Source organism: Halichoerus grypus, chromosome 14, assembly GCF_964656455.1.
Source record: "Halichoerus grypus chromosome 14, mHalGry1.hap1.1, whole genome shotgun sequence".
NCBI lineage: Eukaryota > Metazoa > Chordata > Mammalia > Carnivora > Phocidae > Halichoerus > Halichoerus grypus.
Genome location: NC_135725.1, coordinates 47,374,890 through 47,387,756, shown reverse-complemented (window position 1 = coordinate 47,387,756; position 12,867 = coordinate 47,374,890). Strand labels below are relative to the sequence as shown.

General features: G+C 42.8%; 1 protein-coding gene across 1 annotated transcript; it reads right to left on the bottom strand.

Annotated features, from left to right (window-relative positions):
• Positions 1-1,138: 1,138 nt before the first annotated feature.
• Positions 1,139-12,357, bottom strand: LOC144380144 (interferon alpha-1/2-like). The gene is made up of 2 exons (XM_078062201.1): positions 12,257-12,357; positions 1,139-1,796 (listed from the first exon to the last, which is right to left on the bottom strand). Exons 1-2 carry the CDS (start codon positions 12,355-12,357, stop codon positions 1,139-1,141), a joined length of 759 nt encoding a protein of 252 aa, XP_077918327.1.
• Between the last annotated feature and the right edge of the window lie 510 nt (positions 12,358-12,867).

The following is a 12,867-nucleotide window of genomic DNA, read 5'->3' as shown; positions in this document are numbered from 1 at the left end:
TCAAAACTATTTCCTATCTATACTCACTAGCTTCCCTTCTGTTCCTCACCTTTCCTCCTCGGCCAGTATGGTTTTTGGTGATTATTTCAGTCAAACCAGCTTGCACCTGGGTCACACCCCCTCCAATTCCAGCCTTGGGGCACTTTCCATTCACCTTTTGCTTTGATGCAATTCCTTGAAGCCTTTTTTGGCTTTGAAATACACTCTTAACCAATATTCGCTCTTACCCTACTGCCTTAGGGCCATTCCTCCTTTGTTTGTAGTGTGGCTCTTTTCTCGCTTAACCACTGGACCTTTGAGGCATCACTTTTAAGTCCTTTTCCCTCGGGACCACTTCCCTTGCTGGGCCTTAAATGAATGGAATGGCTTGTAAATGGCAGACTCAAGGATCCATTTATAAAGAATAGTCACACTTGGATGTCTACCAGTCTACTGTGGAAGCTATCTAGCACTTTTGATTCTATGTCCTGATGTGTGTGTTTCCTCGTCTACTTCTAGAATTCATATTTTCCCTTCTTCTCATTCTACCCTTTAACTTAACTGGTATTACTTCCCTATGATTATCGTTTGGAGGTTGGTTTTTCTACAAACCTCAAGATACAGACAGGGCATTGATTTGTTATGTCTGCCTTTATCCTGATGACAACATACAAACTGTCTTCAAGGAAGTCTATGGTATTATTTCTAAAGTGAATCACGGATAATGTGTCACTGAGTTCTACAATGCATCTTTCATCAGGTTATAATTAGACTTGTTTCCTCTATATAAGAAACAAATACAACAATTTCTCTATAGAAACATTTAATGAACAAAAAAATAAAAAATTTAATAAATGTAAAGCACATTTATTTCTATTAACCACAAAGTGAAGGTACACCTAATATTATATAATAAAAAATAATTTCAATCTTATAAATAATGAAATACATATAGAGTTAAATAAGTATATCAGCATGGTCATCTGAAAGTCACGGTGTTTGTAGAGTTGACTTGATGTTGCTTAATACTCCTGAGAACATGTGACAAATTGATGTTCATTTCACCATAATAGCAGAAATGAGAGTCTTTGACACGGAAGAACAAGGGAAAGTGTGATATTAGTAGTCAGAGGGAATCATTTCCACGTTGAACCGGGTCTCACTTCTTGCTCCTTAATCTTTTTTGCAAGGTTGTTGATGAATACAAGGGTTTCATGATTTCCGCTCTGACAATCTCCCAGGCACAAGGGCTGTATTGCTTCTCTTGCAGATAGAGGGAGATTCTTTGGAAGTAGTTCCTCAGGATGGAGTCCACCTTCATGAGGGGAGGCTCTCCCAGCCCCGCCTCCTGCATGGGACAGGCTTCCAGGTCGGTCAGCTGCTCAGAAAGTCCGGAGCAGAATTCCTCTAGGAGGGTCTTGTTCCAAGCAGCAGATGAGGCCTCTGTGCAGAAGAGGTGGAAGATCTTCTGGTTCATCACATGGACGACAGAGAGGGCTTGAGCCTTCTGCAACTGCTTGCCATCAAGCACCTCCTTGGGGAAGGCAAAGTCACTTGTGTACTTGTCACAAGAGCTAGCAGACATTCTCCTCATTTGTCCCAGGAGCGTCAAGGCCCTCCAGGCAAACAGGCCATGGTTCTGCGGCAGGTCACATCCCAGAGAGCAGAGCGAGTTGCAACTGAGCACCACCAGGGCCACCAAGAAGGAAAAGGGCAGGGCCTTTGGGGAATCTGCAGATGCTGCTGGCCTGGCTGGGGTGGGCAAGTCTGGGAACCGTGGCCCTGGGTCCTCTGAACATCTTCCCTTGTGTGTGTGGCTTAAGTCGGGGACATAGGAGTTTTCAATTTCTGAAACATTGCCCTTACTTTCTACTTCTCTTTTTGCTTTCCTTTCTGCAATTTCTTCTTGGGTTCAGAGCATGGTTTTCTCAACCATTTGTTGTTTTTTCCAGTATTATCCCCTGCCTCCAGAGTCTTTTCCGGTGTTTTTTTTTTTTTATTATTGTTATGTTAATCCCCATACATTACATCATTAGTTTTAGATATAGTGTTCCATGATTCATTGTTTGTGCATAACACCCAGTGCTCCATGCAGAACGTGCCCTCCTCAATACCCATCACCAGGCTAACCCATCCTCCCACCCCCCTCCCCTCTAGAACCCTCAGTTTGTTTTTCAGAGTCCATCGTCTCTCATGGTTCTTCTCCCCCTCCGATTTCCCCCCCTTCATTGTTCCCCTTCTGCTACATTTTTCTTCTTCTTTTTTTCTTTCTTAACATATATTGCATTATTTGTTTCAGAGGTACAGATCTGAGATTCAACAGTCTTGCACAATTCACAGCGCTTACTAGAGCACATACCCTCCCCAGTGTCCATCACCCAGTCACCCCATCCCTCCCACCCCCCACCACTCCAGCAACCCTCAGTTTGTTTCCTGAGATTAAGAATTCCTCATATCAGTGAGGTCATATGATACATGTCTTTCTCTGTTTGACTTATTTCGCTCAGCATAATACCCTCAAGTTCCATCCACGTCATTGCAAATGGCAAGATCTCATTCCTTTTGATGGCTGCATAATATTCCATTGTATATATATACCACTTCTTCTTTATCCATTCATCTGTTGATGGACATCTTGGCTCTTTCCACAGTTTGGCTATTGTGGACATTGCTGCTATAAACATCGGGGTGCACGTACCCTTTCGGGTCCCTACTTTTGTATCTTTGGGGTAAATACCCAGGAGTGCAATTGCTGGATCATATGGTAGCTCTATTTTCAACTTTTTGAGGAACCTCCATACTGTTTTCCAGAGTGGCTGCACCAGCTTGCATTCCCACCAACAGTGTAGGAGGGTTCCCCTTTCTCCGCATCCACGCCAACATCTGTCATTTCCTGACTTGTTAATTTTAGCCATTCTGACTGGTGTGAGGTGGTATCTCATTGAGGTTTTGATTTGGATTTCCCTGATGCCGAGCGATATTAAACACTTTTTCATGTGTCTGTTGGCCGTTTGGATGTCTTCTTTGGAAAAATGTCTGTTCATGTCTTCTGCCCATTTCTTGATTGGATTCTTTGTTCTTTGGGTGTTGAGTTTGATGAGTTCTTTATAGATTTTGGATACTAGCCCTTTATCTGATATGTCATTTGCAAATATCTTCTCCCATTCTGTCGGTTGTCTTTTGGTTTTGTTGACTGTTTCCTTTGCTTTGCAAAAGCTTTTTATCTTGATGAAGTCCCAATAGTTCATTTTTGCCCTTGCTTCCCTTGCCTTTGGCGATGTTTCTAGGAAGAAGTTGCTGCGGCTGAAGTCGAAGAAGTTGCTGCCTGTGTTCTCCTTTAGGATTTTGATGGACTCCTGTCTCACATTGAGGTCTTTCAACCATTTGGAGTCTATTTTTGTGTGTGGTGTAAGGAAATGGTCCAGTTTCATTCTTCTGCATGTGGCTGTCCAATTTTCCCAACACCATTTGTTGAAGAGACTGTCTTTTTTCCATTGGACATTCTTTCCTGCTTTGTCAAAGATCAGTTGACCATATAGTTGAGGGTCCATTTCTGGGCTCTCTATTCTGTTCCATTGATCTATGTGTCTGTTTTTGTGCCAGTACCATACTGTCTTGATGATGACAGCTTTGTAGTAGAGCTGGAAGTCCGGAATTGTGATGCCGCCAGCTTTGCTTTTCTTTTTCAACATTCCTCTGGCTATGCGGGGTCTTTTCTGGTTCCATACAAATTTTAGGATTATTTGTTCCATTTCTTTGAAGAAAGTGGATGGTATTTTGATGGGTTTTGCATTGAATCTGTAGATTGCTCTAGGTAGGATTGACATCTTCACAATATTTGTTCTTCCAATCCCTGAGCATGGAACGTTTTTCCATTTCTTTGTGTCTTCCTCAATTTCTTTCATGAGTATTTTATAGTTTTCTGAGTACAGATCCTTTGCCTCTTTGGTTAGATTTATTCCTAGGTATCTTATGGTTTTGGGTGCAATTGTAAATGGGATCGACTCCTTAATTTCTCTTTCTTCTGACTTGTTGTTGGTGTATAGGAATGCCACTGATTTCTGTGCATTGATTTTATATCCTGCCACTTTACTGAATTCCTGTATGAGTTCTAGCAGTTTTGGGGTGGAGTCTTTGGGATTTTCCACATAAAGTATCATATCATCTGCAAGGAGTGAGAGTTTGACTTCTCCTTTGCCAATTTGGATGCCTTTGATTTCTTTTTGTTGTCTGATTGCTGTGGCTAGGACTTCCAATACTATGTTGAATAGCAGTGGTGATAGTGGACATCCCTGCCGCGTTCCTGATCTTAGGGGGAAAGCTCTCAGTTTTTCCCCATTGAGAATGATATTCGCTGTAGGTTTTTCATAGATGGCTTTTATGATATTGAGGTATGTACCCTCTATCCCTATACTCTGAAGAGTTTTGATCAAGAAAGGATGCTGTACTTTGTCAAATGCTTTTTCTGCATCTATTGAGAGGATCATATGATTCTTGTTCTTTCTTTTGTTAATGTATTGTATCACGTTGATTGATTTGCGGATGTTGAACCAACCTTGCAGCCCAGGGATAAATCCGACTTGGTCGTGGTGAATAATCCTTTTAATGTACTGTTGGATCCTATTGGCTAGTATTTTGGTGAGAATTTTTGCATCCATGTTCATTGGGGATATTGGTCTGTAATTCTCCTTTTTGATGGGGTGTTTTTCTGGTTTTGGGATCAAGGTAATGCTGGCCTCATAAAATGAGTTTGGAAGTTTTCCTTCCATTTCTATTTTTTGGAACACTTTCAGAAGGATAGGTATTAATTCTTCTTGAAATGTTTGGTAGAATTCCCCTGGGAAGCCATCTGGCCCTGGGCTTTTGTGTTTTGGGAGATTTTTGATGACTGCTTCTATTTCCTTAGTGGTTATAGGTCTGTTCAGGTTTTCTATTTCTTCCTGGTTCAGTTTTGGTAGTTGATACATCTCTAGGAATGCATCCATTACTTCCAGGTTATCTAATTTGCTGGCATAGAGTTGCTCATAATATGTTCTTATAATTGTTTGTATTTCTTTGGTGTTGGTTGTGATTTCTCCTCTTTCATTCATGATTTTGTTGATTTGGGTCATTTCTCTTTTCTTTTTGATAAGTCTGGCCAGGGGCTTATCAATCTTGTTAATTCTTTCAAAGAACCAGCTCCTAGTTTCGTTGATCTGTTCTACTGTTCTTTTGGTTTCTATTTCATTGATTTCTGCTCTGATCTTTATTATTTCTCTTCTCCTGCTGGGTTTAGGCTTTATTTGCTGTTCTTTCTCCAGCTCCTTCAGGTGTAGGGTTAGGTTGTGTACTTGAGACCTTTCTTGTTTCTTGAGAAAGGCTTGTATTGCTATATACTTTCCTCTTAGGACTGCCTTTGCTGTATCCCAAAGATTTTGAATAGTTGTGTTTTCATTTTCATTGGTTTCCATGAAGTTTTTTAATTCTTCTTTAATTTCCTGGTTGACCCATTCATTCTTCAGTAGGATGCTCTTTAGCCTCCATGTATTTGAGTTCTTTCCGACTTTCCTCTTGTGATTGAGTTCTAGTTTCAAAGCATTGTGGTCTGAAAATATGCAGGGGATGATCCCAATCTTCTGGTACCGGTTGAGACCTGATTTATGACCTAGGATGTGATCTATTCTGGAGAATGTTCCATGGGCACTAGAGAAGAATGTGTATTCCGTTGCTTTGGGATGGAATGTTCTGAATATGTCTGTGAAGTCCATTTGGTCCAGTGTGTCATTTAAAGTCTTTATTTCCTTGTTGATCTTTTGCTTAGACGATCTGTCCATTTCAGTGAGGGGGGTGTTAAAGTCCCCCACTATTATTGTATTGTTGTCAATGTGTTTCTTTGCTTTTGTTATTAATTGCCTTATATAATTGGCTGCTCCCGTGTTAGGGGCATAGATATCTACAATTGTTAGATCTTCTTGTTGGATAGACCCTTTAAGTATGATATAGTGTCCTTCCTCATCTCTTATTACAGTCTTTGGTTTAAAATCTAATTTGTCTGATATAAGGATTGCCACCCCAGCTTTCTTTTGGTGTCCATTAGCATGGTAAATGGTTTTCCATCCCCTCACTTTACATCTGGGGGTGTCTTTGGTTCTAAAATGAGTCTCTTGCAGACAGCATATCGATGGGTCTTGTTTTTTAATCCAATCTGATAGCCTGTGTCTTTTGATTGGGGCATTTAGCCCATTTACATTCAGGGTAACTATTGAAAGATAGGAATTTAGTGCCATTGTATTGCCTGTAAAGTGACTGTTACTGTATATTGTTTGTGTTCCTTTCTGGTCTATGTTGCTTTTAGGCTCTCTCTTTGCTTAGAGGACCCCTTTCAATATTTCTTGTAGGGCTGGTTTCGTGTTTGCAAATTCCTTTAGTTTTTGTTTGTCCTGGAAGGTTTTTATCTCTCCTTCAATTTTCAATGACAGCCTAGCTGGATATAGTATTCTTGGCTGCATATTTTTCTCATTTAGTGCTCTGAATATGTCCTGCCAGTCCTTTCTGGCCTGCCAGGTCTCTGTGGATAAGTCTGTTGCCAATCTAATGTTTCTACCATTGTAGGTTACATATCTCTTCTCCCGAGCTGCTTTCAGGATTTTCTCTTTGTCTCTGAGACTCGTAAGTTTTACTATTAGATGTCGGGGTGTTGACCTATTTTTATTGATTTTGAGAGGGGTTCTCTGTGCTTCCTGGATTTTGATGCCTGTTTCCTTCCCCAAATTAGGGAAGTTCTCTGCTATAATTTGCTCCATTATACCTTCTGCCCCTCTCTCTCTTTCTTCTTCTTCTGGGATCCCAATTATTCTAATGTTGTTTCGTCTTATGGTATCGTTTATCTCTCGAATTCTGCCCTCGTGATCCAGTAGTTGTTTATCTCTCTTTTTCTCAGCTTCTTTATTTTCCATCATTTGGTCTTCTATCTCACTGATTCTTTCTTCTGCCTCATTTATCCTAGCAGTTAGCGCCCCCATATTTGATTGCACCTCATTAAGAGCCTTTTTGATTTCTACTTGGTTCGATTTTAGTTCTTTTACTTCTCCAGAAAGGGTGTCTCTAATAACTTCCATGCTTTTTTCAAGCCCAGCTAGTATCTTTAAAGTGATGATTCTGAACTCTAGATCTGACGTTGTACTAATGTCCGTATTGAGTAGGTCCCTGGCAGTCGGTACTACCTCTTGTTCTTTTTGTTGAGGTGATTTTTTCCGTCTTGTCATTTTGTGCAGAGGAGAATACATTAATGAGAGAACAAAATGCTAGCAGGGTAACAACGTCCCCAGAAAATATACTCTAAACAAATCAGAAAAGACCTGAAGCAGTGGGAAAAGAAAGGGAAAGAGAGAAAAAAGAAAAAGAAAGAAAAAAAGAAAAAAGATAAAGATAAAGATAAAGATAAAAACAAACAAAAGCAGAACAAAACAAAACAAAACAAAAACAGAATGTGAAAAATATGATCAGGCTGGTTTATAGATCAGTGCCACACACTAGATTTTGGGTGTATTTTGGTCTGTTAAAAGAAAGTCCCTCCCAAAATTTTAAAGAAAGAAAAACTTATATATGTACAGAAATAAGGGTTGATATGATGAAGGGATGGAATATGACTGTAAAGATGGAAATTATAAAAAATTTTAAAAAAGGATTTGATAAGTTGTTTGAAAAAAGAAAGAAGAGGATTTAAAAAAAAAAAGAAAGAAAAAAGGGAGAGAGTGTGATCAGGCAGGGGAGTAGAAAAAAACCATACACTAGAGATTTAGAGTATATTTTGATCTGTTAGAAGAGACTATCTCAAAATTTTAAAGAGAGAACAACTTATATATATATGCCAAAAATACAGGTAACTACTATAAAGGGATAGATATGACTTTAAAAATGAAAAATAAAAAATTTTTTTTTTAAAAAAGGGATTGATAAGATGTTGGTTGAAAAAGGGAAAAAGAAAAATTCAAAAAAAAAGAAAAAAAGAAAAAAGAAAAAAAGACAGTTAAAAAAAATAATTAACTTTGAAAGACTAAAGAATCATGGTAAAAAAAGCCATGGATTCTATGTGCAGTATTCCCCTAGCGCTGGAGTTCTGCCGTTCTCACTGATCGGTAAACCTGGTCTTGGCTGGCTGTTCTCGCTGATCTTCTGGGGGAGGGGCCTGTTGCCGTGGTTCCCAAATGTCTTTCCCGGAGGCAGAATTGCCCTGCCCTTGCCGGTCCGGGCTAAGTAATCTGCTCGGGTTTGCTCTCGGGAGCTTTTGTTCCCTGCAAGCTTTCCGTTCGGCTTTGGAGACGGAGAGTGAAAATGGCGGCCTCCCAGTCTCCGCCCCGGAGGAGCCGAGAACTCGGGGCCCCGCTCCTCAGCGAGCCCCCAGAGAAAAGCAGTCAGTCACTCCCGTCTCCCCGGTCTCCGGCCACACTCCGCGCTCACCCGGCCTGTGACCGTGCCTTTCTATCCGGCACCCGACCCCGGGTGGAGTCTCCAAACCCAGCAGATCCCCGCGGTGTGCTCCCGCACCTCTCCTCCCGGGGGAAGAAGGTGAGTCTCCCCGGATCTGCCGCTTGTTGGGTCCCTGCTGGAGGAGCAGTGGCCTGACTGTGCCGCGGATCACGGTTTATGGCAACCCCGAGCTGAGAGCCCGCGCCTGGGCTCTGTCTCTGCAGCCGGCTTCCCCGCTCCAATACCTGGGAGCTCTGCCGCACTCAGGCACCCCCGGTCTTTCTGTGACCCCGAGGGTCCTGAGACCACACTGTCCCACGCGGGTTCCATGCCCCACTTCGCCACCAGAGTGACGTCCCTCAGCGGAGCAGACTTCTAAAAGTTCCGATTTTGTGCTCCGTGGCTCTATCACTTGCCAGAAGCGGCCTACGGAGGCCCCTCCCCCGCCGTCTATCCTCCCGAATATCGCCTCGGATTCACTTCTCCGCACGTCCTACCTTCCAGAAAGTGGTCGCTTTTCTGTTCAGAGAGTTGTTGCTATTCTTTTCTTCGATCTCCTGTTGAGTTTGTAGGTGTTCAGAATGGTTTGATCCCTATCCAGCTGAATTCCTGAGAGGAGACGAAATCCAGGTCTCCTACTCCTCCGCCATCTTGCTCCGCCCCCCCCAATGTTTTTTAATTGAACCTTCCAAGAAAACTTAATAGCATGGATACACAGTATATATAGTTACATATTGTATTTATATCCGTGCTTTATAGGTAAAAAAGAAACTGTAAAGTTTCTCCACTTCAGGGTTAAGAATGCTTAAAAATTTTAAGCTAAAAGTTAAATTTTAAAGCTATTGATGCATAAGTATAACAGTAAATGTGCTCAGTGACTTGTAATTTACTTACATAGATAAATTGTAATATATAACGTACATATGCAAATTAACAATTTCTAAAAAGACATAACGATTTTGCTGTACTTAAAAGGTAAAACCATTCCAAATGGCTAAAAGCAAGTGAAAACTTAAATTATTATTAACATCTGTTTTTTGTGTACTGAACTTTAATGTTGCCTCATATGACAAAATCATTTTTACCTTCACCTGCTGCTACATACTCTTGAAGACATTGTCAAAATTTGTTTTCTGTTTAGCACTAGGTAAGTACTGATGTGCTGAATGAGTGTTGTACAACTAAATCATAAAACATCATCTCTTTGTATTTTATTGCAAAGCCTGCATCACATCAAGGCTCAGACAACCAATATCCACAAGACATCGGATGGCAGCTCACAAGCAAGCACAGATCCCCTCTCCAGGTCAGACTTTGAGATGTAGGAAATGATGGAGAGAAAATCCTCCAATCCTAAATTATTCCTCTTATTCCTAGGTTTGTCGTCCTCATCTTGCAGACCGTTTGGGTATCTTCCAAGAATTCTATGTCATTGTTTCTTGTGTCATACCGAAGAAAACCCAATGAGAGACAATAAATACTAAGGTTTTGTTAGACCGCTTCAAGACTGTGCCAGTGTCCCCAACAGGAAGCCTGGTTCTTGTCTGGATGTGGAGGTGTGAAGGTTCTAATTCCTGATAAATGGATTTTCCCAGCCACACCTCCCTGACAAGGTAGTTATCACCTCTACTAACATTTTTCCTCTGGAGTGACTGTCTTCCACCCAAGCTCTCCTGGACTCACTCCCTGAGGGCAGGCTCAGCATGTCCTGAGGGCTTTAGATGCCCCTACTGTGCAGGGGCTGGTTTCCTTGTCAGCAAAGCAATGACTGGCCCTAGATCCTTGCCCTTGCCCCTGGAGTGTTGTGCTGGGGACCCTAGCACTCGGTGCTGACCTCCTCCTCTCCTGACCAGCTATCAAAAGTGTCAACAGCCCTCAGATACTGAGGGTGAACGTTTGTTTTCTCCAAGTAGAGGAAAGAGCCTACTGTAATCATTTTACCTTGAGTAAGGGAATACATTAATTTTGCCACCACAGTCCTTACTTTTCAATTTTGAAATTTTTTTTAAGTAGGCTCCACACACAGGGTAGAGCCCAACATGGGGCCTGAACTCACAGTGTGAGATCAAGACCTGAGGGGAGAGTAAGAATCAGATCCTCAATGGACTGAGCCACTCAGGCTCCCCTAGTGTGCTAATTTTACCTAAACTACAGCACACTTCTTTGCCTCAAAATTTCTGGACTGGGCACGGGGGATTCACTGATTGTGTCTCTCAGGAGAAACATCCAGCACAGAAAGTAATGACTTTCAGTAGTTCATTCAGTCTGCGTGTTTCTATTGGCCATCTTAGTCTGGTCATCTGCCTGGTGCTCAGAATGCAGGGGGGGGAGGTCCAGGCTATGATGTCAGGGAGAAACAGCCTTCTTGCCTTTCCTTATTCATGATATTGCATTTTCAGTTTAAATAACAACAACAAAAAGAATTGGAATATCTTCATTTCCCACAGTACGTTACTGGACACACTCCGACTTGCTGCTCCCACATCTTGTTCTACATCATCGTGAGGATCGTACAAAGGGAAGTAAAAGAAAGGTCAAGGGGCTGCACCGGGTTTCTCTACCATTTTGAAGACATCAGTTTTCTGTTTCTCATTTCAACTTTCCTAGAAAGCAAAACATGACAGTGGTGTATGGGGCAGGTGGGGGGGGAAGACAAATGTTATATCTGAGTGTCAGAATGTGAAAGACTGGTCTCTGCTGAGAAAAATGACAGAGTGTACGTCAGCAAAATTCAATGCAGCAACACTGGGCACCAGCAGCTCTGGCAGAGGGGGGAATGAAGGCTGTACTGAATTACCCCAAGTCAGGACAGTGGCTGACTCGGCCAGAGGCTCACACAAGACCAACTCGGGGGTCCCAAGCAGCCCTCAGCGTTGCAAGACCAGCCACCTGATTTTTCTTTCATTCAATCCACATATGCTCAGCTCTGAAGAAAGATGAGAGGAGTCACACCAACCAGCTCACAAGACAATGTTACCAGAACCCCAGCTGCTCACCCTCTGAGGAAGGAGAGGGGATACTCGCCCTGCCTGAGTGCTCTACCTAGTTGATAAATCCACTCAGGCCAGGAAAAGATTGCCTTGAGAAATCCAATATTAATACAGAGGGAACTGGATGATCCTAAAAGATTCTGCTCTTCATCTGGATAAGAATAATGATGATGATGTTTCATGATGATAACACACAAAGCTGAATTCAGGCTAACTCCTCGGAGATCCTTGAAATCATTAACTGAATCCTCTCAATATCCCCATTTCGATTCCACTTATTTATACAACTGTTTGGAGAGAAATAGAAACGTGGAGGTATGAATTATTCTGAAGCTACCAAAGATCCAAGGTCGAACATGAGCAGTTGTGAGATACTGGCTTGTCCGGAAACACCGGTTGAAAGGGGTGAAGGATAGAAATGGAGAGAGGATTTAAGAACCAGGAGAGGCCATGGCATGAAATCAGTCAGGAGGGGAGGGTGAGGGATCAAGGAGTCCAGATTCCACTTCAAATGTAAAGTGCTGTGGTTGTGGATGGCAACAGGGGGTGTGGTGTGAGTCAACTGAACTGATGGACTTGAAGTTCTCAGAAAAGTTGACAGACTCCCTTTTAAATACTCATAAGGCAGGAGACTTTTCTGCCAATGAAAGAGAACTTGCAGCTGGTACTGGAGTAACCCTCCTCCTGGCAATACCCTGCAGGCTGCTGTCCCCGTGCTGGGGACACTGCTGTGGGCCACGTCTGCGTAGGAGAATGCTGTGCTCGCAGAGTCCACTTGAATCATCTCAGTCTCGGGAAGGATATGGAGAGACAGTTGACTCGATGCTGCCCATTCCTACTGTTCCACCTCCTGAGGACAAGTCACTGATCCAGTGGACATTTCCACACTTCTCTTCTCCGCACAGGTTCCAAAGTTGCTACTGACCTTCCACACTTTCATGTTTCCATGCTGTGGTTTTTTGAGCAAAGGAGCATCCTGCGCCTAGTTTAATCAGAGCAAAGGAGACCTCAGGCACAGGCACGGCTGAGCTCCTGGATTTCTTGGGTATAGACGTGTGGGCAGGGTTCCCAGTATTTAGTGTATTTCTGTGCAGGACTGGATGTCGGGGGGACCTTCAGCTCCGCAGCACACGAGTCAGCTGGCAGGCAGGGTGGAGGGAGGCCGCGTATGTTCCTTTGTCCTGAAGCTGCCAAGCCTTGGCTGCTTGTGACCGGTAAACTGCACGGTGATCTCTCGCAGCCCATCAGTGGGCACCTGGCCCCGAGGCCTGTCTCCCCCACATCCCCTGACAGGTTGACCAGAGCCCCTGCGGATGGAAAGTTGATGGTGGTGCTCACTCCCCTCACCCTTGCCCCTGTCCCTGCCAATTGGTTCTCCAACACTTTCCAATATTTAATAATCCATAATACTGGGATCAAAACTGAAGGTGGCTGTAGGGATTTTCAGGAC

Coding starts and splice junctions, on each gene's coding strand:
- LOC144380144 (XM_078062201.1), bottom strand. CDS start 12,357: ATGAAAGTGTGGAAGGTCAGTAGCAACTTTGGAACCTGTGCGGAGAAG. Junction 1,797..12,256: donor TGTCCTCAGGAGGTGGAACA/GTAGGAATGGGC, acceptor CCCCGACTTAAG/CCACACACACAAGGGAAGAT.